The 26,814-nt window shown below is 46.0% G+C and overlaps 1 protein-coding gene across 3 annotated transcripts in view; it reads right to left on the reverse strand.

The window, feature by feature from the left end:
- Window positions 1-26,814, reverse strand: part of CFAP44 (cilia and flagella associated protein 44) — a 748,689-nt gene that overhangs the window by 403,323 nt on the left and 318,552 nt on the right. For all 3 annotated transcript variants that reach the window (XM_086935641.1, XM_086935640.1, XM_086935642.1), the window contains 2 exons: window positions 3,523-3,739; window positions 772-886 (listed from right to left, as the gene is read on the reverse strand). In XM_086935641.1, coding sequence (XP_086791767.1) covers window positions 772-886; window positions 3,523-3,739 — 332 coding nt within the window. The remainder of the gene's footprint in view (window positions 1-771; window positions 887-3,522; window positions 3,740-26,814) is intronic.

Raw genomic sequence — 26,814 nt, forward strand, 5'->3', positions numbered from 1 at the left:
ACCATGTTGATGATGGAGAACGCATCTACCAAACCCTAAATAGGGTGTTACGAAGGCCTGGAACATATGCTATAGACAGGGCCACTTTAATTATGAGGCAGGAGAGGTCAAAATTATGAGGCAGGTCCAAGTAAATTATGCAGCAAGAAAAGCCAAAATATGCGGCATTATATGGCACAGTTTATACTAGTAATAATTCCAGGGGCCCTGGCTATAGCACATTCTTGCTGTGAACTCGAGCAGTGCTGAATACGGCAAACAGGCCACTGATGGTCATGCATGGCACCATGAGGACTTGTTTGCGGTCAGCTTCCTACATTGGCTGCTGGGGGCAGGAGGGATAGAGGTTTATGTTCGAAGGGATAATCCAGCTGCTATTCTATGGCTGAGATTCAGACTTTTTTGGCAGAGCATAAGTTCATTCTATTGCCAGTCACATTATTTACATCCTCCTCTCTATTCTAAAAACCAAGGAAGCCTGTGCAAAAGGCAGACTGTGCCATCAGATTGCTCTTCACCGCCAAATGCATAAGGAAAATGGAAGCAGAAAGCAGGAGTTCTAGATATTCTATTAGTGAAGCTCTTGAGCTTCTGCAGCATCATGGGGTTGGGCAGCACCGGAAGTCCTGGTGATCATGCAGCAAATGAAGCCACATTGCGTATGGACCGCTCCAGTGAGAAGCGCTGGCCTTACAGCGCTGGGCCTCACAGCACTGAGCCTCACAGTACTAGTCCTCACAGCACTAGTTCAGGTTGCGGGCAGCGACTTACCTTCCCATCGGGCAGCTCCACGTACCCTTCGATATCGGACAGCCCAGTCTTGCCGAATCTCCCCAGCGCCCCCTGCAGCTTCAGGCCCGTGAAGGTGTGGGCCATTCTCCAAAACCTTGGTGAAAAGAAAGCACAGTTTGGAGCCCGGACACCAGCACAATGTTCTTAGCCAGTTTAAGGGTAAAACAGGACACAGAACTCCCTGCAAGCCTTACAGCCCTACCTTCGGTCCACACAACCTTTTAATTCACAGAACGCATCATTATTCACAGTTCTACATCCTGTTTGTTATTTCTATTGGTGTATTTTATGTACTCAGAGAATGCACATTGTGTCAACACGAATCAAAAAGAAGTCGGGTGGGGGTGGGGGGTCCAAGGAGCTTTAGAGACCTGCAAGGGTTAGCCCCCCAATGTATACATATATCAAACTCAAGAAAGCCTTGGGTCTGAAAAATAAAAGGTACTGTCAAAGGAGAGACAGAGATAGCCACAAAGGAATTTCACTTTAAAAGGGTAAAATATCTCACCCACCACGGGTGGCATACTTCATCAATGGGATTCTCCTTGTGCTGTGATGCCTAGTCATGGCACGGGCCACAACCCCCTCTCTGAGAGGGTGGAGCTCAGGGATGTTTTATATAGAGGAAGGTATACTAAATACCATAGTCATGAGCTCAAGCTAGAAAGGACAGCAGAGCAAATGAAGGTACACAATATCCCTTTATTTATGTGTCTCTGGGCCAGGATTAAAAACAGAGCACTCGGGAAAAACTTAAACCCGCAGTTAGTGTCAGTAGGTCTCTCCTTTGACAGTAGTTTTAGTTTTTAAGACCCAAGGGTTTCTGGAGTGTGATATATTTTGGGCTCACTGAGAATATCAATGCTAAAAACATCAATGTAAAAAATATCGATAAAAAATATATAGAATGCCAAAATATTGACTCCTTATACTTAAAAAGGTAAGTACAAAAATTTTGACTCAAATACTGAAGATAAAAATATTGATGAGGGCCGAAACGATGCCATATCCTCACACAATATGCTATTATGTATAATAAAATGAGTTCCATTCACATTCATTACATTTAATTTGATCTTTTATGGATAAACTCAAATTCTGGTCATATGCTGGACACCCCCGATCCAGACGGTGCAGAACGTTTCTGAAATGATGAGACTGAAAGAACTCTACAAGTCCCTTTAAAGATGCAGCAAAGACAGCAAAGGGTGGTAGTTCTGCCAAGTTAAGATTTATTTTATTCACTCGGAGGGTGAGGGCAATAATTGAGAGCCCGAAAGGGACCTGTCTCAGCACCTGCTTTTTAGAACTGTCGGTGCTGAGCACCGCCAGGCCTGGCCCACTTAAAGCCATGGGAACAACTCTATGCAAATCTGTCTTGGCTGAGTCACAAAGGGCTCAATTCAGTCTGAATTGCTATGTCATGTCCCCTCTTAGTGAAAAACCAAGCAACTCCAAGATGTGCTTCAGTCTTACTGGACCTCACTGCGTAGTGCATCTTGAGACCCCAGGCACAGCAAACTATGATCAGAAGCAGGAGGAATTAGGACAGGGTCAGCTGGGGTGGAGCTTTCAATGATGCAGCAGATGCAGTGCACAGATACCCCTAAGGGTGGCAGTGTTGCGCTTTACAAATGCTGTCAATTTGATTTGATTTAATGCATTGGCACCAGGGCCCAGGGATCTGAGAGGGCTACTGCAGCTCAATCAAGGCTGTCCTTTACTACCCAACCATGGGTCTGTTTTAGAGTTTGGCGGAGAGGGTACTTCAACACAATAGCTAAGAGGCACAATATTTTGTATGAATCTCTGGAAGATCCAGTGTTGAAGATGCACATTTCAATTGTTAAAAAATAGCGGACAGGGAACATCCAGGGGCAACACTATGGCTGTGAGCAGAAGACAATAATAGATAACCGGAAGTCTAGCAGTAAAAGAGATATTGTATCCTGTCGTGGGGCTGAGCCTTGCATTCACACTGTGTTAAGTTGACATGAGCTTATTAGAAGTTTAAACACCATTTTTCCTTTCTGCTGCCTTTTGCACACGGCACACTATAATAAATGTTTTGGGCCCGATTCACAGAATGAACTTAAGACTCAATCCTAAACTTACTACTATTTTGGTATTCACAGAATGCACTGTAATCAAGAGACCTTCTGTATATATAAAACAACCTACTAGCAAAGGAGGGTGAAATATAGGTACATTTTAAACCTATTTCCATTTAGCATTATAACATGCTTTCTCCCTTTGTATTTTATGGAATAGTAACTATGCTGATAATCTTGTTGCTGATAATATGTCTGCTTGTATTAACTAAGATACTGGACATGAGAACACAGCATTAGAAATAAATATTTCAAACTTGCCCATGTATACTTTTACTCCCTGCTTTGGACTGGTATGAGAGTATAATGAAAGAATGTTCATGTGTTCCACATTGCCTGAGATAATCTAAGTTCCATGTTCTGGGTTGTCTAATCATTGGTGGTATGAAAGAACCAATGAGATACTGATGCTAGTCTGGTAGGGGATATTGGATACTAGGGTGAGTTTTGGCACACCCTAATTCACTGAGGTTCCAAGTCTCTATGCACTGTTCTGTGTGTGAAGGAGCAGAATCCCTCCTACAATCCCGAATGCCAGATCTCTACAAGACAATGAAAGAAAGTTATGAGGGTTAAGGTTTATCTTAGCATTAATAAAACAGAACCATTTGAGACTCACTTGATGTGTCCTGCACCAGACGTGGTAAGTTGCTTCTCATTTTCAGTGGAGAAGGTGACCCGGTAAACATCTTGTGAGAAGGCTTTGGACCTCAGCACAATCCTTTCCTGCCTCCAGTTCCAGATAGTCAGCATGTAGTCTGGACTGCTGCCTACACTGGCCAATAGGGTTCCAGATACATTAAAGTCAACATAAGCGTACGCCTCCACTGTTCCTCCTAGAAAGGCAAGTGGACAGTTCAATTTCTGACTTAAACAGTAGAAAAAAATCATGGTAGTTAACCCAAATGAGCTATTTGTCTTTAAAGTCCTTTGCCTTTCATATCATATTCATAGCACTTATCCCCTCATTCCGACCTGGTTCAACGTATCAGGTGATAAAACTAAGTGTGGATGATGGGATGTTAACGGTGGCTGAGGACTCAACATGGGGTATTCCACAACTAGAGCTATCTCCGATCACTAAATGGTCCCAAAGTGCCACTTTCATCAAAGGCCTATGCTTGAATTGGGGACTGCGTGCCCTAAACGGTCGTACTAGATCGGACAGATTGGGCAACCCAACATTCTTTAATGGAAGATTTAGTAGTCGCATCGACTACATTTTAGTCGATGTAACTATGTGGCCCCTAGTTTCGGACATGGAAATTAGACCTCGGCCTGAGAGTGACCACGAACCTCTCCTAGCTGAACTCAAGGATCTTAGTTTTTCCAAGCCCTCTGTGCACCTCCCCAATGTTGTACAAGAGGCCATGGTATTAACTAATGACTTGAGGAGGGTCCGGTGGCCAAAGGTTGCTGTAGACAGGGATGCTTGCTCTAAAATAAGATCCCTGGTCTCTGACTCCCTAAGATTAATAGAGCAATGTGATGACCTGAACCAAATATCTCTTAAAATCTCCGATATTCATGCCAGCTTGTTCACTTCCCTTAAGACCCTATTCATTAAAATAGTTGCTAATAAGGGCATTGGAAAACCGAGGAAGCCAGCGAACTGGTTTAATGATGAGTGTGGTACATCTCATACAAACCTGTTCAAAGCTCTAAAATCTAGAAACACAGCTCTTATTAAATCCTCCAGGAAGGCCTATAATATAGCCAAGAGGCGGGCCAAAGCCGCCTGGGATGTAGAACGCTGGGCTCTCCTAGTTGAGGCATGCGGCTCTAGGAATCTTACGCACTTTTGGCACCTCCTTAAATGGGGTAAGTCCCTGGATGATCGACCTAGCCCTGCTTCTGTCGACCAAGAAAAATGGGTGTCCCACTTTGAGGATCAGTTCAGGTGCCTCAGTGAAAGGGAAACTCCCATTGGTTGGCCGCTGTCCTTTGACACCCTTGTGTTTTCAGCCAAAGAGGTTGAAAACGTTCTGAATTCCATCCCCAGGGGCAAAGCTCCCGGCCCGGATTGTATTCCTGCGGATATTTTCCAACAGGATCAAGACCTATGGGTACCCTATCTACTGTTCCTGGCAAACACGCTGGCCAGTGGTGCAAAGGTGCCTGTCTCTTGGGCGGGAGCTGAGATTTTGCCCATCTTCAAGAAGGGTGATCGGTCGGTTCCTTCTAATTACCGGCCGATCAGCCTTATTGACGCTGTGCAAAAGATAGTGTCACGGCTTGTCCTATCCAGGGTTCAGGCCTGGATTGAGGAATATAATATACTTACCCCTCTCCAAGCAGGGTTTAGACCCCATGTTAGTACCCTGGATCAGGCCTTTCGGTTTATGTTACTACACTGGAAGACGGTCACTCTGGGCAAAGGTAACCTCTATGCGGCCTTCGTAGACCTTAGGTCTGCGTTTGATCTTGTACCAAGGGTTGGGCTTTGGAACAGTCTTTTGGAAATGGGTATGCCTCCCTCTCTAGTACGTATTATTGTTAACCTTCATGCTGAGACCTACGCCTATGTACGATGGGGCAAACCTGGCGAGGTGACCAAAAAGTTTCCTGTGTTGAAAGGTGTCAGACAGGGATGTGTTTTGGCTCCAACTCTGTTCTCCCTATATATAAACAGAGTTATTAAGTACTTTGAGGGATGCCCCACAGATGCGCCAAGTTTGGCTGGCATGAAAATCCCTCTGCTCATGTTCGCTGACAACACTCTTTTGATTTCGAGAACCAGACAGGGATTACAGCTTGCACTGTCTAGGTTTGAGAGTTTCTGTAGCGAGCATGAGCTGGAGGTGAACATTGCCAAGACCAAATTCATGGTCATGAGGGGTCACAAGCAGGTCAAGGCGAGGGTAATTATGGGGAATACCCCCTTAGAGCAGACCAAGCACTTTACCTATTTGGGTGTTTCATTTAGCGACACACTTAACTGGTCTCATCAGATCGAGCTCCTGACCCTGAAACATCAACAGTTGGGTGGAGCTTTGATCAAGGAACATAAAAGCTCCTTTACCAAACCCATGTCCCCGCTGATGAAGATTTATGGTGGGAAGGTTTTGTCAGCAGTGTTATATGGTGCAGAGTTATGGGGAGGTAGCAACCTGGACTCCTTGAAACATGCCCAAAACAAATTCCTAAGGATGGTAATCGGTCTGCCACAATCGACACCTTTAATTCCCCTACTATACGATCTGGGGTGTCACTCGGTGGTCGATTGTGCTCGATTTCGACCGATTTCATTCTGGCGGCGTCTGTGGACAACCCCAGACCTACACCATTATGCTGAAGCCTGTCTTGAGTTAAAAAACTCTCCGGGAGCCCTAAAAATAGGATGGTTCAGAGATCTTAAGGCTACTCTTCTATCTTTGGGCCTCCCTGAGTTGTGGTTGTCGCCTGAGACAGCCACATTTCCATCTAAAAATGAGCTCAAAAAGTGTTATTGGGCCTGGGTGATGCTCAATACCTTCTCAAAAACAAGCCCAAGTAGTCTTACAGGTTTATTTTTGGTGCACAAAGATCTACCCAGGTTAGCAAATTACTGGGAGATCATTACCAAACCCCTTGATCGAAAACTTTTTTTTCAATTCAGATGTGGCACACTCCCTATTGGGGACTTCACCACTAAGTGGGGAAAAGCTAGCCAGGGGTTTTGTGCAAAATGTCAAGGGTCCGGGGAAAGTTTATCTCACCTTTTGTTTGTGTGCCCCCAATACTCTGCCCCCAGATCTAAGTGGCTCAAACCTGTCTGTAGCCAACTAGGCACACGTTCGTCAGCTGAGGCCCTGAGACTGTTAAAAACTAATCTGGATCCGATCATTGTGGTGGGGGTAGCCAAGTTCCTAGGCTGGGCCTGGATTATTAGAAGTAGGTTTATTAATCAAAATTAGCTGAGACTGTTTTATTCTATATTACTGTGGTAACCAGTATCTGTATCTTTTTTAAACTTTTGTATTCTTCTGCAAGAAGTTATTCGATGCCAATGATTTAATACTGATTTTACTTATGTTACTGTGTTTTTTGTATTTATGTCTTTTATGATGAATTAATCGAATAAAGACTTCTTGAACTGAACTGAACTGATAAAACTACCCATTGACATCATGGTTATCATCTTATTACCCCAGGGTGTTTCACTGCAATATTCCTAGTTTCGAAATGGGGAACAACATGAGGTTTCAGTGTTAACAAATGGTAAACCTGCACACAATTTCCCCATTTTAGGTCTCGGCCTTCGCAGCGGGCATGCGCTGCAAAGGCAAAAAGACCTTTTCTCGTCGCTTTGGCTTTTCAGCCAAGCACGTGCACGCGTTCCATTGCCTTCAATGGCAACGCGTGCACGTCAGTATATTCACTCGCGGGAGCGCGCGGCCCATCTGGTCGCAATTATCGCTCCCGTGAGTGAATCTCGCCCACCCCGCTCTTCTCCCCCCCGCCGCGCTCATGTTTGTTGCTTGTCTGCAACTGCGTCTGGAGGAACTCTGTTGATTAGCTGCAAGACAACAGAGATCCTCCATCTCCATCTGAAAGCTTTTGCATTCCAAGAGCAAGAACACAGAGTAAAAGACTTGCTGTGATGATTCACTAGGATATTTAATGGCACCAAGTGCCTAAATAAACATAAGCTAGAAAATACACATCGACCATTCAGTATAGCTTGTAGCGATACATCACCCTTGAATCCCATTTCATGTAAAAGCGCAAGTCAGAGGCCAAAATCAGGGGGACATGGCGGCCAGCTAGGAAGCTGGTTGCGAGCCGCTCTCCACTGACCTCTTAAATATGAACTCCCGCTAATGCTGTGATTGAAGACTACGCTCTGCCGGTTTTCAGCTCCCCTCATCAGCTGCAGTCCATATCCTCCGGAGTGCTTCGCCCTCGCCTCGCTCAGTGTACTTTGTAAGTTTTGGCGGGTGAGCGTTTTCCCCGCTGCATTCCACGGCAGTGTGCCTGGGGTTGCACGGCCGCGGTCCGGACGTGACGAAGCAGTGAAAGTGGCGAGGAGTAAGTTGGGAGCATCATCATGAGTGTTTCGCAGATTGACGAGCCTGGAGAGTCCATTCCGCTTGAGAGCTACAAAAATCTGGTAGGGAGGGGAGACACTTTGAGGAGGGGGATTGCCGCCATCATACTACAAGGAAAAAAGTTCTCCATCCTGGCATACTACAAGGGAAAAAGTTCTCCATCCTGGCATTGGCAAGCCTGTGCTTTTCTCTGGATTATCCCGGCTTCTTATCTCTGGATGTGCGGCAGAACAGTCTTTGCGCTTCTTAGGGCTGCCGGAGCACTCTGTGAGTTACGCCGAACCCGGTCTGTTGTCTTTGAGCTGACCCCTTGTCATTGGGTCAGCTCTGGCAGAGCTAGCACACGCTGTACATGCTGTTCCCTAGTGAGAGCCCAGGGTGCTGGCTGGTTTTAGGAAGCTACTGTTAATAAAAAGGTCAAGCTTGAAAAGAGATTAATAATCATTTTAGCTGTCAATTTTGCCAGGGAGACTTTTGGTGAATCCTGTTTTTTCAACCAACAGCACTCTGGGAATTGTAGGCCAAAACATGTATCGGGAAACGTGACGTCACAAGCCCAATCACGATTGGCTGAATAATCACATTATCCGTGAAGGGCAACAATTACCAAGAGTGGTAAAAGGGCTGCTGGGTGGTCGGAAAGCAGCAAAATTAAATAATGTATCACTCGCGTATTTTTCATCAATATCCTGCTCACGGTTCCCCTCACATTAACCCTCCTCTCAGCAGCATATCTCCTTTCAAGTTATCGCAAATTCAGCTACATATGAGATCATGAAAGCTCTCCATTAGCTTTCTATATTGAATTGCCTGTACACAAAACCCCTGCCTCGCCTTCATGGTCGGACTGGGAACCGAAATCAGCCCTGGCAATTCCGCTTGACCGCCCCTGGGGAGGGGTGGGGGCAGTGCTACTGAGAAGCACTACCCCAAAGTTGGGGGGGAAGGGGGTGCTAGTGACAAGCACTGCTGCTCCGTTGCTGCTTGGAGGCAGTAGTATGAGGAGAAACTGGGAACAAGAAAAAGAGAAAGAAGCCAAGGTAAGTACGTTTTTGTGGCGCTTTATTCCCCTGTTTGTAAGCAGCATAACTTCACTTGTTAAATTGGTTGCGAGAAATTACATAACATAGATTGATAGTTGGACTTATAAATGCAAGAATGTTAATATTGTCTAATGGAGAGATTGGTGATACTTGAAAATGAACCACATAGAACGGGTATTTGTGAGCAATGTGATCAGACGTGGTGCTCAGGATTGCAATCGTTTTGGAAAGGTAATGCCTTTATTGCGTTTGTTGATTGCTCAAAATTTCCAGATAAATGCATTCATTATAAATTGACAATATTGGCTTATCTGACCCACACCTCCAATGGTGCTCTTTGGAGCTGCAAGCATATAGCCATGACAGGCAAATCGTATGTAGTTTGATGTTTGGGATTCAAGAAACTTGAAGGCAGAACGTTTAAAGTGCTCATGCTAAGTTCAGTGAAACACATCCTACTGTTATGCAAAGAATACATGTACTTCCGTGTTATTTGAAATGTGTTGCATGGAAATCATGGTCACAATCTTAGTTAGTAACTAGCAAAAGTTCAGCCAAGAATACAAGAACCTGAACTCCAGCGAAACAATAAAAATTCATATCATGAAGCTGATGTTGTAATTTCTCTTTTTCCCTAACACAGATGCAAATGTTTTCATGGTTGTAAACATTAACATTGATTTCATGTTGCCTGTGCAGTGCCCCTATGCTGTTAGTGTGGCATATTAATAATAATAATAATAATAACAAGTTTATAAAGCGCCTGGTTACACAAAAAACTGTGTGTCCCCGCGTTATGTAGACAAAAGGATCCAACCCGCACCAGAACATTCAGTAACGACCAGAGCACCGGGGTACTGCACCTTATTTTGGAAACAGAACCGTTTTCAAATTTATTTCTAAATCTCATCTCCGATGGTTCCATGCGGAGTTCAATTGGTAGCGAATTCCATTGTTTACTGGCCAGATACTTAAATGATCGGCCACCCATCCTAGCTAGACGGATGCGAGGAACCTGAAAGAGCATACTGCCAAGGGATCTCAGATGTCACTTTGGCCGATACATGGTCAGTAATTTTTGGAGACATGCAGGCCCCTTACCCTGCGCGATGCGATGGCCCAGACACATTGTTTTAAACGTAATGCGCTCACGAATAGGAAGCCAATGAAGCGTGGCCAGGGCACGGCTACCTGAAGACTTCCTAGAGAGATTTAGTGCCAGCCTAGCTGCCGCATTCTGTACACATTGTAATCGGTGAAGTTCTTTTTTGCTCAGGACCGTTTACAGCGCGTTGCCGTAGTTTAAGTGCGGCGCAACCAGAGTATGAATCAAAGTTCTCCTGCTAGTTGCGGGGAGTAAGTCCAAGATTTTACGCATGCTTTTTAGGATGCTATAGCACTTTCCAGCAACCCCTCTGGTGTGGTGTTCATAGGACAGGTTGACATCTAATCTGAACCCCAGGTTTTTCACTTGCTCCGAGGGGTAAGGAGTGGCCCCCTAAGTCTGATGGCCACCACGCAGAGGACCAGATGGAAGGTGCTTTCCCTATCACAAGAAGCTCGGTTTTACTAGCGTTAAAACGCAAGCAATTGTTGTTCATCCAGCTAGCAAGCATTCCAAGACAGGCCGAAAAATTAGCTGCAGCCTCTTCTGAGGGCCTGGATAGTGTCACCACCAATTGGGTGTCATCCGCGTAGGACACTATCTCCACCCCATAGGCTTCCACCAACTTGGCAATGGGTTCCATATACAGGTTGAATAAAGTAGGGCTCAAAATAGAGCTCTGTGGAACACCTTGCCTAAGTGATCGTACTTCCGATGTATATGGGGGCAGCAGACTTGAAATCGTCTATCTACCAGGAACGAGGACAGCCACTCATAGGCCGGCCCCTCGATCCCCGCTTCCATGAGGCGGGAGAGTAGTATGGGATGCGAAACGGTGTCAAAAGCCGCGCTGAGATCTAATACCAGCAGTGCGGCCGTCCGCCCTTCATCAACTCTCCCGTGCAACAGTTCCGTCAAGAAGAGCAGAGCCGATTCAGTGGAATGGTTAGCCCTAAAGCCGGACTTTGAGGGGTGCAGGAGTTGGCCCTCTTCCATATATTTCACCATCTGACCATTCACGATCTTCTCCACAACTTTGGCACAGAAGGGTAGGAGTGAGATGGGTCGGAGATTATACAAGTGGGCAAGACTGAGATTGGCTTTCTTTTAATGGGAATAACCTGCGCTATTTTCCAGTCTTGTGGCACATAGCTAGCCTGGAAAGACAGTTTAGCCATGTTGCTTATATGATCGATAAGGAGTTCAGCCTGCTTCATAAAAATTTTAGGCTGAGCCACATCTTTGGGGGAGATTTAATATTGTGAACTAACTTAATCAGCTCAGGGTTTTCAGGTTAAGGCAGGCTTTACTTTTCCGTTCCTCATCCCTAATTTGTTCTGTGGACGCCATTTCTGCTCTAATAGGGAAGGATTTATATATAATTTCCACTTTTTGGACAAAGAAGTCTGCAATCGCCTCACAAGTTTCTATAGAGTGGACCTCCGGGGATAAAGTCCTCTCTAGTGAGGTAAATTCCTTATATATAGAGAAAGGTTCCTTTGTGGAGCTCTCCGCTGATTCAATTCTTTTATTCAAAAATTCTCTTTTGGTTCTCCTAACCATACAGTGATATTTCGTTAAACTATTTTTTTTATTTTTTTTTTAAAACCTTTATTTTTGGTATGCACAGTACACAGCGTCTGCCTACAACCCAATCGGGCCGGCCGCTATGACAATACACATCTGGATGTCAGATATAGAGGCAGTATAGTTAGAACAGAGAGTAGCAGCTTAATGGTGTACCGGCACCAAAACACAGAAAAAAACAAAAAGGATAAAATAGGTTTCGTTTTATGATTTTGTTGAAAAACATATAACAAACACACCACACAATCACATGGTAAGAGCGATTCCAAGGGCTCAAGGGGAGAGGGCGAGGGAACCAGTCTCTAAAGAATATTGTGACATACATTCTAGGGACGGGGGAATGGTGAAGAGAACTACGCAGAATAGCACTATCGACAATCATCTGGAACGTTAACTACGGGGACGATGGGACATCAGTAGTAAACTCAAGTGGAGGAGTGCAGATATCTCCACGATACGCGTTCCACTGGGACCAAATCCTGCCCCATTTCTTAGGACGGCCCGAGCCACATAGACCGTCTTCTCCCGGAACATGCACCAGTCCATGTTCTCCTTCCAAGCTGTTATCCCGGGCGGCCTATGGGAACCCCAGAGTTGAGCAATATCCCTCTTGGCAACCATGTTACCAAGAGTGACCCAGAAAGTCTGAGCAACCGTACAGTCCGTAGGCTCCCAGACGTTGAGCAGGCAACGACGAGCCTCAGGCAAAAGAGAGACCCCGGTCACCCGTCCCATAATAGCATATACTCTGGACCAAAAAGCGGATACCACAGGACATTCCCAGATGATGTGAAGAAAGGTACCACTCATGCCACAACCACGCTTACACAACCCATCGATCAAGTAACCCATTCGCACCAGTCGCGTACCGGTCATGTAAACTCGGTGGAGGATCTTCAGTTGCACAAAACGAAGGCGAGCTGGAATGGCCACCTCCTTAGGGGAGGCGATAGCCATCTGCCAATCCTCGTCGTCTAATTCCAGGCCGTCTGCGGTCCACGAGGCCCTGAGCCGTACGAGGAGGTCAGCCCTGGTGTTGATAAGCTTTTTATAAATCAAAGAAATCGTGCTGTCAGGCACGTGGCCATCCAGAATCCGGTCCTCAAGTGGTGACGACTGGGGGATCTCCGTCCCCGGAGGGAAAACCGAGATCAAAGCGTGGCGCACCTGAAGGTATCGGAAATACTCATTATCGCCAAGATGATACTCCACCTTAAGGGCGTCGAAGAACTTAACCGCGCCCTTGGACCAAAGATCCTCCACCTTGCTGATACCAATCGTATCCCACTTATCAAACCCTTTTGTTCGCCACAGGCTACCCAACCTATCAGAGTCATACAATGGAGTCAGTCATGTCATCTTCTCGCCCTAGCCCGTAGCAACATTCGCGTCTCTCCACGCACGCATAGCACACTTCGTAGGTCCAGTCAGAGATCGGAATGGCTCCTTCGAGTACAATGCCCTGTTGAAGTTCCCGCCCGGCAAGAGGAACTTGTCCATCGCAAAGGCAGGGACAGGACCTGGGGAGTACGTCACATGGTTAACCGCGCTCAACTGGGAGGCCCAGTAGTAGCGCCTGATGTCCGGGAGGGCTATGCCACCGTCGTACCATGGCAAAGTAAGTTTAGGCAAGGAGATACGTGCCCCGAAAAAAATTTGCAGAGCGTACAAAAATCTAGGGAGGGACATCATCTTGAAAAGAGCCGCACGCCCCAGTGGAGATAGGGGCAAGCTGCGCCACCGCTGGACATCCAATTTAAGTAGCCGGAGAGGAGCATATAAGTTGCAGTCATAGCGGACAGAGGGGTCCAAGGAGACGTGATTTCCCATGTACTTGAAACCAGTCTCAACCACCTGGATCGGGAATCTATGGGGTAGTGGAGGAAGCTCCCCCGCTATAGCATATAAGCATGATTTAGTCCAGTTAATGACGAGACCAGAGTTCTTCCCGAAGGAGGTGAGGACATCAAAAAGCACGTTGAGTGACTTCTGGGGTGAAGTGAAATAAAGGAGAATGTCGTCTGTGTATAACGAGACACGATCTTCGAGGTCAGGGGCCCACCGGATGCCCCTGATCGAGGGCTCCCATCGGAGCCACTCCGCCAACTGTTCCAGTGCTAGGGCAAAGAGGAGGGGGGAGAGCGGACAACCCTGTCGGGTGCCATGCCCGAGAGGGAACAAACCAGACACTCTGCCATTGACCACCACCTGGGCCAGTGGTTGTTCATAGAGGAGTTTTACCCAGGCAATAAAATTAGGGCCAAAGCCAAACTTTGAAAGGGCCGCCCAAAGGTAAGACCACTCGATGGTGTCAAAAGCCATAGTGGCGTCGAGAGAAGCTAAAATGGCGGGTTCGGTCAGCGTCTCAGCTCTCGCGAGAACCCCGTGGAGTCTACGAATATTGAGTGCCGTATTCCGATGGGGAATAAAACCGGACTGATCCGGATGGATCAGCTTGCAGATTACCGTTAGCAAGCGATTCGCAAGTAATTTGGCCAGGATCTTGGGCTCAGCATTAAGCAGAGAAATGGGGCGGTAGGAGGTGCATTGGTCACAAGGTTTACCATCCTTGTAGATGACAACAATAGTGGCCAAACGCTGATCGAGGGGGAGGAGACCAGCCCCAAAGGCATCCATGAACATATTTCGCAGATACGCCGCCATCGTATCAGGCCGCAGATTGAAAAGCTCGATGGGCAGACCATTCGGCCCCATCGCTTTACCCGAACGAAGGGATCGTATAGCAATAGCGACCTCATCCACCGTTATAGGCGCATCCAAAGTGGACCTATCCTCGTCCGAAATACAGGGCAGCACAATATCATGCAAGAGCAGGCGGGAATCAGACTCATCTCTATCACTCACCGATCGATAGACCGTCCGAAAATGGTCCACAAAGCACTCCACAATCTCACCTGGGTCAGACACACACTCCCCAGTCAACCGTTTAATCACTGGCACCACACGACTCATTTTCTCAGATTTATCCAACCATGCCAGAAGCTTACTCGCCTTATCGCCCACATCATAGAGTCTGCCCAGCTGATTCCTGCTCATAATTTTAGCAGCGTCGGTCACCAGGGCCCTATAATCAGCCTGCTTTAGCTCCAAGGAGTGTAGGACTGCAGGAGTATCATTACCACCCAGTTCTCTCTCAAGTGAAGTGATTTCTGCCTCAAGGCGCACTAAGTTCTCCCGTTTGGCCTTCTTATCGGCAGCGATCAATGACAGTGCAGATCCCCTTATTACAGTTTTAAAAGCCTCCCACAAGGAAATAGGAGAAGAGACGGACCCCACATTCTCATTGAAGTAACAATCAATAGCCTTGAGAAGCTCGGCGCGCAGCTTAGGATTCCTTAAGCGCCAAGGATGGATAGGGGGAACCCTGCGCCCACCACACAAACCTCAAGCAACAAGGGTGAATGATCAGAAATGCCCCTGGGAAGATGGCGAACCCCACGCACAAAGGGAGTATGAGCGGACAACATCAGAAAATAGTCGATCCTGGAGAGACTGCCATACGCTCCGGAGTGGAACGTGTATTGCATTTGCGTAGGGTGCAGCATCCGCCAGACATCCACCAATCCGAAAGTCTCAAGCAACTCAGACAGCCACAACTGAGACGCCGGCAGGACCCTGGGGGGTAATCGGTCACACTCACCCGAGACCACAGAGTTGAAATCCCCACCCAGTACAAGGATACCATCTGGAAGCCCTAGGAGAGTTCGCCGAGATCAGCGTAGGTGGTAGCCTGAAGACCCAGGGGAATATATACACTAACAACTGTGAGCACCTTCCCCTCCCACCGCCCAGAGACAGCCGCATACCGACCCCTATCATCAAGGGCAACTTCGTCTATTTCAAGGGGCAGGGAGGATTTGATCATTATGCCAACCCCTCTGGAGCCAGATGTAAATCCAGCGTGTGCTACCAGCCTATAGCCTCGTCTATCAAGGGCCCTACACGCATTTCCAATCAGATGGGTCTCCTGTAACAGGACTATATCAGGGGAGTGACGTCTGAGAAATTGGAGTACAACACCACGTTTTATCTTGTCACCGAGACCATTAACGTTCCAAGACAACAATTTCAAATCACCCCCCCCAATCCCAGCAAAGCGCCATAACCCCCCCCCCCCCCCCCCCTCGGAACCCAAGAGCAACAGGATAACAGCAATATACATTGTGCCATGTGATAAGAACAAATACAAAAACAATAACAAACCCCCCCTCCACCCCCAACCAACAACCCGTTACAACACCCCCCCACCCTGCACCCCTGCGTACGACTAAAAAGCCACCCCAAACTGCAGTGTGCCTGTCGCCCCTTCATAATACACTACACAAAGAACCCCAGAGGAGGAAAGAGAGACCGCCTCACCCCGCACCACCCTCGGGCCTAGAGCAAGAATAAGTAAATAAGAGCAAAACTCAGCCGGTGAATGTGAACCAAAACCAGACACCAAGAACCAAAATGTCATTCTTGTGCCGATGCACCTCCGTCCGCGCCGCCAGAGCCTCCTCTCCCATCACCCATCTTCGGCAGCGAGTCCAGCCAGTCGCCAACACTGTCCGGTCGATCAAAAAAGAAAGTACGCTCCTGATACTCGATGCGAAGTCGAGCCGGAAACAGCATCGCATACCTGAGTCCCAAGTCCCGCAAGCGCCGTTTCACTCCCTGGAATCCCATCCGCAGCCGCTGGACTTGAGGAGTGAAGTCAGGATATATAGAAATCGAACTGTTCTCATACTTCAATGGGCCGTGCCTACGAGAAGCCTGGAGGATAGCGTCCCGATCCCGAAAGTGGAAGAGCCTAGCAATAATAGGCCTCGGGGGAGCCCCCGGTTTAGTCTGTCCACCCGGGAAGCGGTACGCACGCTCGACCGCAAAGAACTTACTAAGTCCGGCGGGAGCGAGATGAGTAACAATTAAATCCTCCACTATTAGGTCAACGGTAGTGTCGCCACTGTTCTCAGGTACCCCGACTAAGCGAATGTTGTTACGTCGGGCTCTGTTTTCATACTCGTCCAGACGTCTAGCCATCATATCATGAGATGATCGCAGGTTGCCAATCTCCGACTGCGCGTCCGCCATATCAGTAACAAGACTAGAGGCCTTAAGGTCCAAGGCCTTGACCCTCTCGTTGGTCTTAGCCAAGTCCACTCTAATGAGGGTAACATCAACGGCCACCGTGTCAATCTTGGAGACAATGGCCTCATATTGTAGCCCCATATCAGCCTTAATCCCAGCGATGGCACGCATTAGATCTTGGAGTGAGACCTCCGATGTTGCCACAAGGTCCGTCCTCGGGTCCTCAAGACTACGGCCAGCACCACTGGGGGAACCCTTTGGTTGTGTATATCGGTCCATAACATTAGTTTGGACGGGACCCCCACGGGTCGGCACCTTCGTCTTGCGCTTCTCAGTTTCAGGTTTGGTCGCCATATTGGAAGCCGCGCCCCGAAGGGCCCCTCTGGACCTGGTGTAAATGGCAGATATCGTTGGGTCGCTAAAGCAGAGTTTCCGTCCAAAATCATAGCCTGTGAGACTAGGGATATGGCCGGAAAGCACAGCGGGCCAGGCCACCGCAGTCCGAAGTCAGGAGTACTTTCAGAACAGTCAATTAGGAGGTCGAGGAGAAACCGAAACTGAAAGTGACAATGACACCGGTGGAAAGGATGTCCTTTGACCGCTGTTGTTGAATTGCGTCTCGGCCAAGCAGAGCAGTAGAGACCCCGGTCCCGTCCTGGGGCAGGCCAGAAAGTTGAAGACGATGTAAAAATGGTTCCCAAAGTCCGATCTCAGTTCTTGAAAGTGTATCAGGATCAGCGAGAGTAGAACTTCAAAAGCCCATAGAAATATTCAGGATATTGGAAGGATATTTGCAAGAGGGCGGCGCGGGTCTCGGGAGCCCTCTGCTCACGCGACCATCTTGGATTCCCGCGTAGCTCCTCCCGTTAAACTATTCTTAAATTCTAGCTTAGCTGTTATTTCATAATTGTTGCGCCAGTTACGCTCCAAGCCTTTGCAGACAGATTTAGCTGTTCTTAAGTCAGCGTCAAACCACGGCGCAGACTTAAACCCCTCACCGGACTTTGGTAGTCCATGGTGCCGTTATGTCTAAAGCCCCCTTCAACCAGTTCTCATAGTCCTCCCACGCCTCATCCAGATTTTCCTTCAGTGGGGGGCTGCCTACTCGCAGAGCACCTTCTAAATCAACCTGCTTTAGTTTCCACCATTGCCTGCACTTCAGTGCCACTGGCCTGTTTGAGGCGGCTTTTTGATCGGGCCTGGTATCGTAAACTGGACCAGAAAGTGGTCAGACCATGTTACCCGAGTTGGGGGCTGGACCTCTACTCCTTCCCAATTAACAAAAATCGGGTCGAGGAGGTGCCCTGCTTGATTGGTGGGTGTCCGGGATTGTAATTTGAGTTTAAATAATTCCAAAGAGGTAATCACTCCTAGGGCTTCCCTATTGCTTTCATCCTCCAGATGAAGATTAAGGTCTCCTAAAATAAGGAACTTGTTGTAGCGCAATGCTGGTTGCGCGACCACCTCCAACAGGCTCTCAATAAATCTCGAGGACCCCCCAGGTGGGCAGTAGATCAAATAGCCGTTTATAGTCCTATTCGGCCCAACTTTAAACGAAAACGAACCTGCTTCGCTGTCCTTAATGCAGACTATTTCCAGGGTGCAAATTAACTCTAATTTGTGCACCACAGCTATCCCCCCTCCTCGCTGTTTGGCACGGTCAAGCCTTATCATGCCGTAACCACTAGGGAGTGCTTCTAAGATAAGTCTCAGTAAGGAAGAGAACTTCTGGCTGTTGGTCTATGAGGAGATCATAGATATCAAGCTTATGTTTCCTTAGGGATCGGCAGTTAATTTGCATCAGATTCAGTTTAATCCCCTCATGCTCATAGCCTTCTTTCTCCCCAGGATTAAAGGAGCATATCTTACAACTCGGAGGCAGTTTATCTGCCCGCAACTTGTGCAAGCACGCTTCCTCAATGGGTGGGCGGAGCAGTTCAAGCTGTTCCTTAGAATATTTCATCCTTACAGAGCGTTCTAAGGGTAGTTGGGCAGGGGTTTGGGCCCCTGGTCCCGGCCGGCCGCGGACGGGCGCAGACGTGCTTGCCTTCAGCGCGCCGCCTGTGCAGTCGCTGACCACTCTGCATCAAATAGGGGCCGGACGTCAAATGACTAGAGCGCTACCCCTCCTTCCAGACAAGCCGGAAGTGGTGGGCTCCTCAACCCTCAGCAGCAAACGCCCACAATGGACGCGGCGGAACAGTGCGGGAGAAACAATAGATTTCTTTAAGTTTACAAACACAGGTAAGGATTTAAAAGCAGTATGACGTTTTTTTAAATTGTGCAAATAATTTTAATTAAGCATTAAAATGTTCTCCAATACTCCTGCCCTACCTCTAATAGCATGTCAAAAAACAACAAGGGCACCCAACGAGTCAGCATAGGACCTCTGGGAACATATTTTTTAAGCAACAGTGGTCCCATGCATTAATAGGTATAGGAAAAAATAAATATAGACACACTGGAACTATATTGAGTATTGTAATTTGTAAATTTGTAATTTGTTAGGGATCACTAATTTTTACTTATAAAAAGGATTCAACAATGTATTGCCTTACATTCAAAAGAGTGAGACACAAGCCTGTGCCCACAGGTTTACAAATTGGCAAAGTGAAAGAATAGAAAAGGCAGAAGGGAGAGAGTTTTTTAGGCAAAGGGTGAAAGATTTCTGAGAATTGAGAAATGGCAGAAATTCAATTACACCATTATACGTATAGCACAATCGTTATACATTTAAATGTATGGTGTCTAAACAAGTCAACGGCGTTTCGATCCCTTAACAACAATACATGGGATCATCATCAGGACAATCATTAAAGCCTAAAGAGAGTTTTTTTCACAATAGCCTGTAACACGGACTATAACAATGTCAGAGGGCAAAATAAGTAGAGTTCCAAGGTCGTAGACGAGGCGTGCAGTAACGGTAGCTTACTGTCCAAGGTATACAATGGACGTGCAAAGCCGTTGGATCAAGTACACAATGTGTACTGGGTATGGGCAGGTTCCACGACGGCCTGTTCGTGGTGTCACACAAGTAACATGATGGATCAGGGTTTGAGGCGCCAAGGTGTGGCGTACGTGATCCAGTGAAACCGGCTTTGTAATTCCAGTACCCAGTGGAGGACCCAGTGTGTCACCAGGGTCCTCACACGAAGCCATCCTTTCTGGCTCGTGTACACGCGCCTTATTATTGGCGATTTATTCACTGGTTCCTTGATTACGGGCATTGGACTCACGAAGCCCTCCGTACTGGCATATGTATACGCGCCCAATTCCGGCGCCGTCATTGTGTCTTTTCCTATGCGGGTATCAATGAAAAAGTTAAATTTAACCCTGTTCACTCCTCCAGGCCCAGAGTCTGGAAAAGAGACATGAAAAAACTAAACTCAAACTCTCTGCCCCCCAACAGCTGCAACTTACTACTTCCTCCTACTGGCGTTAAGGAAGTCCAATCCTTGACTGATCACTATCTCAACACTATGACCTCAATAATTAATGAAGTCGCACCCTTGCAGCTAAAAAAAGCCTCCGCAAAAATTTCCAATCCCTGGTACGACGGGAGTCTCAATGACGATAGACGCGCCATGCGAATGGCAGAGCGCACCTGGAGATCAGCTCCCTCTGCACTGAACCTAAAAACCCTGAAGAAAAAGAAAAATGCCTACTTCAGGAAAATAAAACGCTCAAAATCAGACTTCTTCAGCCGTCAGCTCGACCAAGCCAAGAATCGTCAGAGAAAGCTGTTTGAGCTTATCAGAACACAATCCAAAGAACAACCCCAACCTCTCAGCACTATGTGCGAAGCTCCCTCCTGCGAAGACTTCGCCTCTTTCTTTATCCAAAAAATCGACAACATAAAGAATGATCTCCTCATTGACGCAAACCTCTATTCCAAACCCCACTGCATAGCACCCACTAAACCAAAAAACAATGCCACTTGGTCATCCTTTGTCACCTACACGGAAGAAGAAATTGGCAGACTGCTCAGCACTCTGAAACCATCCAATCACCTCACGGACCCCCTTCCTGCTAACGCTGTCAAAGTCCTTACCCCATCGCTCCTTCCACTCTGGACTAAAATCATTAACAGCTCACTTCAACAAGGGACCATTCCCGACTCCCTCAAAGTTGGACAAGTCACACCTTTGCTAATGAAACCTACAGCTGACCCCTCTGACCTAAACAACTACCGTCCCATTACCAATTTATTTATTTATTTATTTATTTATTTTTTGCAATTTTTAAAGCGCTACAAATTACCCGTAGGTGTCTCGGCGCTGAGGCTAAATCTAAAATAAACCAGTGATGAATCGAAGGGACAATAGTAAAGGATTTATGTATCGTGTCGATAAGAAAACAGCCAAGTCTTTAGCTGCTTTCTAAAAACTATTAAAGATGGACTGGTCTTTATGTTGAGGGGAAGGGAGTTCCACAGTTTAGCTGCTGCTATGGTGAAACACCTATCTCCCCAGTTAACTGTCCTTGTTCTAGGAGTTTGAAGCATATGAGCTGTGTTAGAGCGCAACATTCTAGGGGTTGCCAAAGGTTTAAAAGAACTTCTCAAGAATTTAGGTCCTATGTCTTTTATTGCCTTATAGACAATACAGAGAGTCTTAAACTTCGTACGGCTTCTAACTGGAAGCCAGTGCAGTTGGTCTAGATGACTGGAAACCGAGCTATATTTGGGAATCCCCAGAAGAACTCTGGCAGAGGCATTTTGTATTAATTGCAGTTTAGAAATAACCTTTTTTTGGGCATTGAGGAGGAGTGCGTTGCAATAGTCAATGCGCGAAAACACCAGTGTGGATATTAGTGTTTTTCCCGTGACTATGGGAAGGTACGGTAGTATTTTCTTTATTTTCCTTAAGATGTTAAAGGAAGATGAGACTACCGCATTCGCATGGTGATGAAAGAGGAGCTTGTTGTCAAATATCACTCCCAGATTTCTGACTTTGCTAACAGGTTGTGGTGGAGTTCCCAATTCCTCAGGCCACCATGAGGGAGACCACAAAGGTTGAATCTTTCCAAAAAGCATAACTTCCGTCTTGGACGAATTGAGTTTTAAGCAGTTGGAGGCCATCCAACTGCTAATAGCCCTCATACCATTCTTGAAGTTTGCTGCCACAGTGGGTCCGTCCTTATGTATGGATAACACCAACTGGGTGTCGTCAGCGTACGTTGTCAGATTGATGTTATACTCTTTTATTACCCTCGCTAAGTCCGAAACATAGATATTGAAAAGGGTCGGACTTAGCGAGGAACCTTGAGGGACTCCACAGGGAAGGCTGAAAGTGGGTGAGGTGAAAGTGCCCAGCTTAACTGCTTGTCTGCGGTCGGTTAGGAAAGATGTAATAAGGTCCCTGGCTCTATGTTTAACACCAATGGCCTCGACACGGCCGATCAAAGTTACATGATCGACCGTGTCGAAAGCCGCCGACAGGTCCAACAAAATCAGGACAGCCTGACCACCCTTGTCCATTGTAGCCCTGATTTCATCTGCCGCCTTAATTAGGGCAGTCTCAGTTCCGTGACCTTGACGGAAACCAAACTGAGTTTCGTCCAGCAGATCATTAGTTTGAATATAGTCAGAAAGTTGTTTGTTCATGACCGATTCAAAGATCTTGGCTGGAAACGGCAGGGAGGCAATAGGACGATAACTGGAAGGTATTAAAGGGTCCAGGGAGGGTTTCTTAAGAAGCGGCCTGATAATGGTGTTTTTCCAGATGGTAGGGTAAGAACCTGTGGAAAACATGCTGTTACAAATATCTGTCAGCGGTAAGGAAACAATGTCCGGAATGTTGATGAGTATGGATGGATGGCAAGGATCGAGAGGGGATCCAGATTTAATTGACTGAATTAGTTTAGAAATGTCGTGTGGATTCGTCCTGGTAAATTCAGTAAAAGCTGTCGGGGACTCATGTATCTGAGAAGTTTTGATCTTTAAATTAAAATCCTTAAATATGGATGTGACCTTTTCAGAAAAGAAGTCGGCCAGTGCATTGCAGAAATTTTGAGATGTTTCAGTAGGGGGATTAGACGGTTCGGAAAGGTGGTTGACAACTTCAAACAGTTTCTTCATGCTGCAAGAAGCTTGATCAATTTGGGTGGTGTAGTAGATCTTTCTGACTCTTGCCAAACTGTTGGAAAAATGTGCACAAATACAATTGACTAAACACATTACTCAGTTTGATCTCCTCAACTCTCATCAATCAGGCTTCCGAGCAAATCACAGTACTGAAACTGCTATGACTCACATAATTGATGACGCCCTTCAAGTCCTAGATCATAACGATACCTGCCTCCTCATCCTCCTTGATCTCTCCTCTGCATTTGACACCGTCAAACATGAGAATTTACTCGAACTATTAAACACAAGAATGGGTCTATCTGGAACTGTGCTCAAATGGTTCACGTCTTTTCTGCATAACAGGTCGCAGAAATTCAAGAGCAACAACTTGATGTCCTCGCCAAGACCTGTATTGCTAGGCGTACCACAAGGATCCTCCCTATCCCCAACTTTGTTCAACCTAGTTATGGAACCTCTCACCACCTTGCTACAAGAATCCAATGTACACTTCCACATGTATGCCGATGACACCCAACTTTATCTCAAACTACAATCACCCAAAGACATCACGCTCTTGAATTCAACGATCAGAAGCACCCAATCCTGGCTGTCCGCTAATCATCTCAAACTCAATGCCCTTAAAACAGAGTTCCTTCTGATCTCACCTCCTGCGAAGATCACTACCGCAAAAATGTGGCTTAAACACCTTACGGCACTCAATGTTCAACCCACCATCGTGGACTCAGCAAAATCTTTGGGCATAACACTTGACACCAATCTCAGCATGCAGGAACACATCAACAAAGCAACTAAGGGAGCGAACTACCAAATCAACACCCTTAGGAAACTTAAACCCTTCCTTCCAGCCAAAGACTTCCAAACTGCGGTACAATCACTAGTCATACCTCGAATAGAATACGCCCTCTGCGGTCTCCTCCTAGCTACTACGGCACCCATAAGAGCCTCTTTAAACGCCGCAGCGAGACTCATCACTGGATCAAAAAAACACTCACACATTTCCCCTGACTTCAAATCCCTGAACTGGCTGCCTTTTGAAGCCAGAATACACCTGAAAATCGCTTGCTTGACGCACAAGGCTGTCCACCTGAGCTCACCTAGATACCTCGCTCAGAAGCTGACGATTTCTGGAGGCTCCAGAAACACTAGAGGCACAAACAATCTTTTGCTAAAGCCTAAAATATTCCGCAAGGAAAAAACCTATAAACGCTCTTTCTCAGGAATGGCTCCCAGGATTTGGAACTCACTCCCCCCTGAAACCAGGCTCATCCCCTCTACCATACTTTTTAAGAAAGAAGTAAAAGCGATCCTCATGGCTAAATGCACTTGAACTACTACTGGGGATTAACTTCAAAGACTCGATACTGATCTGTACTACTTGTTCGAACACTTTGCATTTTTGTTTGACTTTGAAATTGACTTACTTGACTGTTTATGATATCACTTAACTGTACTTTTAACACTATTGATGTATCTGTTTATATATGCTCCCCTCCTCTGTAAAGGGCTCTGATATCTGCGAAGATCTTGTTCGCGCTATATAAAACTTTCAAAATAAATAAATAAAATAAATAAATGTGCATCTCAGAAGGCTAGCTTTAAAAAAATTTTAAGAAAATGTAATTTACTGCTCAATCACTGTATGAATTACTTTGTTATCATGGAATGCTATTTTTATAATTGTTTTGTATTACATGTATATGTGTGTTTTTGCTGTGTTCGGTACTTTTATGAATTTTATGAAATTCGAATAAAGGTCTTTTTGAACTTGAACTTGATAGCTTCAGTGTATTTCACGGTTTGCAAATTTCATCATTGGTTTATCAATACCTAACCAGTGTCCACCAGTGGAATGAGATCTGGGGTAACTAAAACTGCTACCATGCTGAAGCCTTGTATCCTTTTCTCTCTTGACTAAGCAGTATTCTGAAAATGCATTGTTATGATATGTTACAATAGTTTTCTACAGGGTGGGTTCACCAACCTTTCTTGGTATTTACAGATTCCTAGAAAGGATATAGAGGAACCATAGAACAAAACTTGAGAGCAAGAGAGGCTTGTCCAAACCAAATCACATGTTGTCATTTCAAACCCAAGTGCTTAGGTCCCCTTGTACTAAAAAAAGTGCATATCTATAGCAGTGCATGCAATTCAATATGTAGTCTGGAATGCAAAATGCGATTTACTATATGGGCTAGTTGTTGGTGATTTTTTAAAAGTTGCTCCAAACTTCAAGAATACGCCAATTTGTAGAAGGGCCCTTTCTGAAAATGTAATTTTGAAGACTGGAGCCACATGCAATTTTCAGTGCTAACGGCTCTGCTTACACCAGTAAGGTAGCCGTCTTTCATAGAAATCTTCCTCAATTCTCCTGACAGGAGCCTTGGAGAATGCACCTTTTAGCTTCCGGCCATGGATAGAGGCACAATTGTTAGTGAGAAAAATTCCTTCAAGAGTAGGTCAAACTTTATGGATTTTGTTTTTATTAAAGAGAATAATTGTTTTGTATTTCCTGATGAAGTGTAAATAAGGAATCGTGTTATTAAAACTGAAAATAGGACGCTGTTTTAGCAGTGATGGAGTACAGCCGGTATTTTGAAGATTGGAGTTGACGGGGGGCAATAATGTAGTTCCCTTTAAGTTTTTAGGGGTTAATTGCAAAATGGAAAAGAGAGCACGATCATAGGTTTTACTCAGAACAGTGGTGTCACTGATACCGGATGGCTTCTAAGAGCGTCCTAGATTACACGTTACAATTAATAACACCCTCATGAGGCCTTTAGGCACTTGAAAATAGGGTCATTCATGATGAAATCAGCATGAAAGGATGGTCCCCAATTTGTCATAGTGAGTTTCATATTAAACTGGATCTTACTTTGAACTATACGCAAGGGAGGGTTTTGCTTAATCTCTGTTGAATTCTTGAAAACATGCACTGTGTTGGACAGTTGGATTTAAGGTGGCAATACTGAGTCATATTGTTTTCACTGTAATAAATTAGAACGTTTTGGGTGATATTTTTGACATACAGTATTTGGAATTTACGAAGGCGCTGGAGAAAAGGCTGTAATCACTCTGGTTTCATGATTATAAGACAATACACGGGATGGACAGGGACTAAAAATAAAGGGCTTGGCAGATGGGATATTCCATCAGAAACGCGTCAACCATATTACAAGTGCTTCAGAGCCTATAGCACTTGTAACATGGCAGATATCGCATCAACCATATTACAAGTGCTTCAGCGCCTATGTAACTTGTAGCATGGCAGATATCGCATCAACCATATTACAAGTGCTTCAGAGCCTATGGCACTTGTAACATGTCAGGTATTGCATCAACCATATAACAAGTGCTTCAGAGCCTATGGCACTTGTAACATGGCAGATATCGCACCAACCATATTACAAGTGCTTCAGAGCCTATGGCACTTGTAACATGGCAGATATCGCACCAACCATATTACAAGTGCTTCAGAGCCTATGGCCCTTGTAACATGGCAGATATCGCAACAACCATATTACAAGTGCTTCAGAGCCTATGGCACTTGTAACATGGCAGATATCGCACCAACCATATTACAAGTGCTTCAGAGCCTATGGCACTTGTAACATGGCAGATATCGCACCAACCATATTACAAGTGCTTCAGAGCCTATGGCCCTTGTAACATGGCAGATATCGCACCAACCATATTACAAGTGCTTCAGAGCCTATAGCACTCGTAACATGGCAGATATCGCATCAACCGTATTACAAGTGCTTCAGAGCCTATGGCCCTTGTAACATGGCAGATATCGCATCAACCATATTACAAGTGCTTCAGAGCCTATGGCACTTGTAACATGTCAGGTATTGCATCAACCATATTACAAGTGCTTCAGAGCCTATGGCCCTTGTAACATGGCAGATATCGCATCAACCATATTACAAGTGCTTCAGAGCCTATGGCCCTTGTAACATGGCAGATA

Source organism: Lissotriton vulgaris, chromosome 8 (assembly GCF_964263255.1).
Source record: "Lissotriton vulgaris chromosome 8, aLisVul1.2, whole genome shotgun sequence".
NCBI classification, from domain to species: Eukaryota; Metazoa; Chordata; class Amphibia; order Caudata; family Salamandridae; genus Lissotriton; species Lissotriton vulgaris.